The sequence below is a fragment of the Sinocyclocheilus grahami genome, unplaced genomic scaffold (genome assembly GCF_001515645.1).
Source record: "Sinocyclocheilus grahami isolate Dianchi unplaced genomic scaffold, SAMN03320097.WGS_v1.1 scaffold1169.1, whole genome shotgun sequence".
Taxonomy (NCBI): domain Eukaryota; kingdom Metazoa; phylum Chordata; class Actinopteri; order Cypriniformes; family Cyprinidae; genus Sinocyclocheilus; species Sinocyclocheilus grahami.
Genome location: NW_015506348.1, coordinates 292,583 through 299,107, shown reverse-complemented (window position 1 = coordinate 299,107; position 6,525 = coordinate 292,583). Strand labels below are relative to the sequence as shown.

Sequence of the window (6,525 nt, the reverse complement as noted above, 5' to 3'; positions counted from 1 at the left end):
AGTATGAACAGACATCTGCATATGATCGGAACTCCACGCAGCTCCCACGCTACTCTATACTGGTGGTATTACAGTACCACGAGAGCTAAAGAGAGCAGACTGCTCCGTGTGCTTTCAAATTGCTCTCGCGGATGATCGATCTGCGCCGCACTATTTTTTTTTTTCCTATTTCTCTAGCTCAAAACGAAAGCTGAAAACTTTAACTCTTGAAAGTGAGGAAATTATAGTAGTGAAATTAGATTAAATAAAATAATTTCTATATATATATATTTTATTTATAATAATAAAATAGTCATTCAAACATGAACAAACAAAACCCCACACTGCTCAGTTTAAATATGTAGTAAAATCTGCGCCTTTAAGTGTTATCATCATACCGCCGTGATGTTATGCTAAACATTTAGTTTTACGTGGATATTGTGAAGCCTAGGCTACATAATAAATAATAATTTGTCATTTAAATACATCGCGAATACGGAAACATTTGATTTTGTGTTGAATGAGAGACCCAGCGTTGGTTTCGTTTTAGCCTAAATGAATTTGTTTTGGCTTGTCGTTTATATTGCTATAGCTTCTTAAAATTGTCATTCTTGTTATTTTCTAAATACTGTTAATTGAAAGGATTTGTTGTGGAGTGAGGGATACTAAAATAGCCTAGCTATGTTTGTTTATTATAATGTTTGTAAAAATTTTGCGTCGGCATTAGACATATTTCTGAATGAAATAATAAAATGCGACTTGTTTTTTTTTTCTCTAAAAAACTAACAATTTTATACACGTAGCGTATTTTAACCATGCAGCAAACCTTTTTAAATATTTTGATAAATTACTGAAAAAAATTAATAAATGACTTTTTAAACCGTTTAACTTTGTATTAATCAGTCAAAATTCTTACGGTCGGTTTACCGGTTAAAATGAACATCCCTAATAATAATGTCAGGCCTTCGGACTCTCAGATAGCACTGTGACACAAGACTTGGGAGAGAATCGTAATGTTAAAGGTCTCTTTCCGTTTGTCTCCAGTGTCGAGTCCGTTACACATGTTGGCTGCTCACGCCTCGGCGTCCGCCTCGCTCCCCACGAAGCGGCAGAACGGAGAAAACGGCAGCGGGCCGCCGGAGAGCAAACGATTGAAAACCGAGGACGAAGAGCACGCAGTCACCACCGGTCCAGTGTCGAGTCCGTTACACATGTTGGCTGCTCACGCCTCGGCATCCGCCTCGCTCCCCACGAAGCGGCAGAACGGAGAAAACGGCAGCGGGCCGCCGGAGAGCAAACGATTGAAAACCGAGGACGAAGAGCACGCAGTCACCACCGGCCCGAACGGAACCGCTGCGGACACAAGCTCCACCAACCAGCACAACTAGTCAGCCACTGTCAACCACCTCTTTCCCTCCCTCCTCTAGTTTTCTCTTTTCCTTTTTCTCGTTCTCATCACTGTTTCTCTTCCATCCAGCAGCTCACGGTGCCAAAACTCAAGGCTTGGACAATAACTCTTTGAACCGAAGCAAAAACGTCAAAGAAGAACCAAATGCATAAAATGCTATCCGTTACTGTCTTTTTCCGCAGCAACCCTTCTGCCTGCTTTCCGTTTTATCACTCGAACGCCTGATTGAACAAAAACTCGCACCTCGAAACTCAAGAGCAACTGCCATCTGGTCCATAACTGGCCATTTTATTACAGACTTCAACAGATGTTGGAGGCAATCGATCGGCTCGGATTCCGTTCTTTGGGAGTCATGGTGATTTTTAGCCAAAACTGGAGGGAAAAATGCACGCTATCCCGGAGGTTTTGCGACGTGCGTTGCCCTCCGGATGTGCAGATGTTGATCCCATCTTGACCTCGAAACCTCGGAAATTCTAGAACCTCCGGAATCCGTGTGTTGCTCACAGCACACTGAGAATTCCAGAACTCCCGCTTGCGGAATCCGGATTTTTTTTTTTGCTGCTGACAGCAGAACACAGGCTTCGATCCAACATTCCAAAGTTTGGCAGTCCACTACGGAAGGTGAAAAACCAAGAGGATGTCCTGGAATGCAATTACACACCATGAACCACAAATAGGTTGTCGTTATTTTTAAATAGTGCATACTAGGGCTAAACGTGGAGCCAAAGGGATCAAAATATTCCGAAACACATCCTGAACTTTCGGCAGCTAGCCTGACAGCATCCCCCACAATCCCCTGCAGCCATCGTAGTGGATAATATGCAGTATTTTGTTGTTCATACGTGGAGCATAGGATCTGGGCGTGTTACGTTTTAAAAAGTAATAATAACAATATATATAAGCAGAAGTGGACATGGGACGTCCGGACTGTGTCAGTTTTCTGTTTTGTGAAACTAAGCGTAGTTTCTTTTCTAAAATGGATTAAAATGTATCAATGGAGTATTTCCTTCCTATGTTTTTCCTTTTCTGTTTATTTTTAAATCTGAGCAAAGCCGGCTTTGTTACACTGACATATTTTCATACAGGTGCTCGAGTGGATGTGTCATTTCCATGTGTAGTCGAACTGTTTTCATCCAGCTTGCATGTAACGGACTAGACAAACACATACCTGAGCTGCCGATTTAAACATGTAATCTAGAAAAAAAATTAAATAAAAAATACCCCACCCCCAAGATACAAGAAACTGCATTGAATCAGACCAGATCTGCACTTGATTAGACTGTTCTTTTTGTTGACTTTTTCCCTGTTTCGTTCCCTTTTCTTTTTAGGCTGTATCGGTGTAGGCTTGATGATTTGATTCTGGTCAGAGTCTGACGGATTATATATGTTTCAAACAAAAGCAAAAAAAAAAATATGATTGATGTTTGTTCTGCTTCAGTGGGTCAATGCTTTTTTTTTTTTCTTTTTATAAATTAATTTAAAACCTTATTCTTATGATGTTCTTGTCTTTTCTTCAATGAAATGCATATAATAACTATAGATGGAAAAATGATAATTTGATATTTGTGACCCTGGACCCCAAAACCAGTCATAAGCGTAATTTTTTTTTTTTTTAATTGAGATTTATATATAATCTGAAATCTGAATAAATAAGCCTTCCATTGATGTATGGTTTGTTAGGATCGGACAATAATTGTTCGAGATGCAACTATTTGAATATCTGGAATCTGAGGGTGCAAAAAAAATCTAAATATTGAGAAAATCACCTTTAAAGTTGTCCAGATGAATTCTTAGCAATGCATATTACTAATCAAAAATAAAGTTAATATATTTACAGTACAAAATATCTTCATGAAACATGGTCTTTTCTTAATATCCTAATGATTTTTGGCATAAATGAAAAATCTATATTTTTGGTTATTGCTACAAATATACCCCAGCGACTTAAGACTGGTTTTGTGCTCCAGAGTCACATTTATTAACATTTTTATGTCTTTGAAAGAAGTCTCTTATGCTCACAAAGGCTGGTAACTGTTATATTATGAAATATTACCATTTAAAATAACTATTTTCAATTTGAATATGTTTTGAAATATAATTTATTCCTGTGATCAAAGCTGTATTTTCAGCATCATTACTCCAGTCTTCAGTGTCACATGATCTTCAGAAATCAGTATAATATGCTGATTTGCTCTCAAGAAACATTTCTAAGATGAATTCTTAGCAATGCATATTACTAATCAAAAATAAAGTTAATATATTTACAGTACAAAATATCTTCATGAAACATGGTCTTTACTTAATATCCTAATGATTTTTGGCATAAATGAAAAATCTATATTTTTGGTTATTGCTACAAATATACCCCAGCAACTTGAGACTGGTTTTGTGCTCCAGAGTCACATTTATTAACATTTTTATGTCTTTGAAAGAAGTCTCTTATGCTCACAAAGGCTGGTAACTGTTATATTATGAAATATTACCATTTAAAATAACTGTTTTCAATTTGAATATGTTTTGAAATATAATTTATTCCTGTGATCAAAGCTGTATTTTCAGCATCATTACTCCAGTCTTCAGTGTCACATGATCTTCAGAAATCAGTATAATATGCTGATTTGCTCTCAAGAAACATTTCTAAATATGGTCAATGTTGAAAATAGTTTTGTTGCTTAATATTGGGGATATTTTTTTATTAAGTTAAAAGGTTTCTAAATGGAGAGTAAAGGGTTTTTTAGGGCTGTTGTAGGTCACACAGGGTTTAGTTAAATAATGCAAAAATATGTCCCAAAATAATTCTCACTGATAAGATGGTGAGTCTTTAAACTAGAAGTGTGGCCATTCCTCAGATGATCACTGTGTGGCGCTGGCGTGTAAGCGTTCACATGCAGTATGTGGCATTACTCAAATGCCTTCTGATATTTTGTGTATGAGAAGGTACATTTCAAGTGTCGTCCTCCTACAGATGATCTTAACAGATCCGATGTTGTTAATGTGGTCTAGATTTTTATTTTGAATGCACACCGAAAACGGTTGAACCTTTAACCTCTCTTCATAAGATGGATCTCTAGAGAATACAGATCTCTTTAGGGCACTGTTAGTAAAGATGATTTGATTGACATCTACGGCCCTCCTGAGGGGCTCGTCCTCTCCTTGTTGAGTTTTGACCTCTTTAACGGGCTGAATTTGAACATGCAAGATGGCTTTTAGACGCGCTTCATCTGTACAGCCTGAGATTTGGCACTAATCACTCAGAGGTCTTAAAAATCACTTGAAAATGCTGTTGCATTTGGATAAAATATCAAAGCGGTTTGAAATGCTAAAACGATGTGAAGACAGTATGTGTAATTTTGTATTTCTCAGTGATTCATGTTGATGTGATTTCATTTTTTCATAGTTAATGAGATGAGGTTAGATTTCTTGAACAGGGTCATGTTTACCATTGCCATTGCTCTGTGAAATCCTGTCATTTCAAACCACTTTATCAGGTTGGACGCCATAATGAATCGATCACAGATGAAAGCGAGGCTGTGAGTGTTAGACTTACTGTCTTTACAATGGCAAGCACTCTATAAAGGTCTTAAATCACATCATTTTCACAACTTTAAAAATTTATTTATTTATTTGTTGTTTTGGAGTGTTTGTCGACTGAAAGTTTTTTTATCCGTAAAGAACAACAGTGCAATCACTAAAGGCACTTCTTTCCCTCACAGCCTCGTTTTCATTCCTGCCAAAAATTAAATATGGTGCGCTATCCTGACTAAGCCCTGCGTTCCATTCGGAAGGGCTCATCCCTATGCCTTAATCCCTTCAAAGGGTTTATCTGCTGGAGTGAGAGCTTCGAAGGGTTGAAGGGTGTAGGGGACCAAACAACTGTTTCTTGAAGTGCCCTTCTGCGTCATCATCACGTGCCCACACGGAGATACCCCAGCGACTTAAGACTGGTTTTGTGCTCCAGAGTCACATTTATTAACATTTTTATGTCTTTGAAAGAAGTCTCTTATGCTCACAAAGGCTGGTAACTGTTATATTATGAAATATTACCATTTAAAATAACTATTTTCAATTTGAATATGTTTTGAAATATAATTTATTCCTGTGATCAAAGCTGTATTTTCAGCATCATTACTCCAGTCTTCAGTGTCACATGATCTTCAGAAATCAGTATAATATGCTGATTTGCTCTCAAGAAACATTTCTAAATATGGTCAATGTTGAAAATAGTTTTGTTGCTTAATATTGGGGATATTTTTTTATTAAGTTAAAAGGTTTCTAAATGGAGAGTAAAGGGTTTTTTAGGGCTGTTGTAGGTCACACAGGGTTTAGTTAAATAATGCAAAAATATGTCCCAAAATAATTCTCACTGATAAGATGGTGAGTCTTTAAACTAGAAGTGTGGCCATTCCTCAGATGATCACTGTGTGGCGCTGGCGTGTAAGCGTTCACATGCAGTATGTGGCATTACTCAAATGCCTTCTGATATTTTGTGTATGAGAAGGTACATTTCAAGTGTCGTCCTCCTACAGATGATCTTAACAGATCCGATGTTGTTAATGTGGTCTAGATTTTTATTTTGAATGCACACCGAAAACGGTTGAACCTTTAACCTCTCTTCATAAGATGGATCTCTAGAGAATACAGATCTCTTTAGGGCACTGTTAGTAAAGATGATTTGATTGACATCTACGGCCCTCCTGAGGGGCTCGTCCTCTCCTTGTTGAGTTTTGACCTCTTTAACGGGCTGAATTTGAACATGCAAGATGGCTTTTAGACGCGCTTCATCTGTACAGCCTGAGATTTGGCACTAATCACTCAGAGGTCTTAAAAATCACTTGAAAATGCTGTTGCATTTGGATAAAATATCAAAGCGGTTTGAAATGCTAAAACGATGTGAAGACAGTATGTGTAATTTTGTATTTCTCAGTGATTCATGTTGATGTGATTTCATTTTTTCATAGTTAATGAGATGAGGTTAGATTTCTTGAACAGGGTCATGTTTACCATTGCCATTGCTCTGTGAAATCCTGTCATTTCAAACCACTTTATCAGGTTGGACGCCATAATGAATCGATCACAGATGAAAGCGAGGCTGTGAGTGTTAGACTTACTGTCTTTACAATGGCAAGCACTCTATAAAG

General features: G+C 37.4%; 1 protein-coding gene across 1 annotated transcript in view; it reads left to right on the top strand.

The window, feature by feature from the left end:
• Window positions 1–2,623, top strand: part of LOC107567559 (forkhead box protein K2-like) — a gene marked incomplete at its 5' end in the record, with an annotated part of 12,839 nt that extends 10,216 nt beyond the window's left edge. The window contains one exon of the mRNA XM_016253247.1: window positions 984–2,623. Within this exon, the coding sequence (XP_016108733.1) occupies window positions 984–1,367 (384 nt within the window). The remainder of the gene's footprint in view (window positions 1–983) is intronic.
• Between the last annotated feature and the right edge of the window lie 3,902 nt (window positions 2,624–6,525).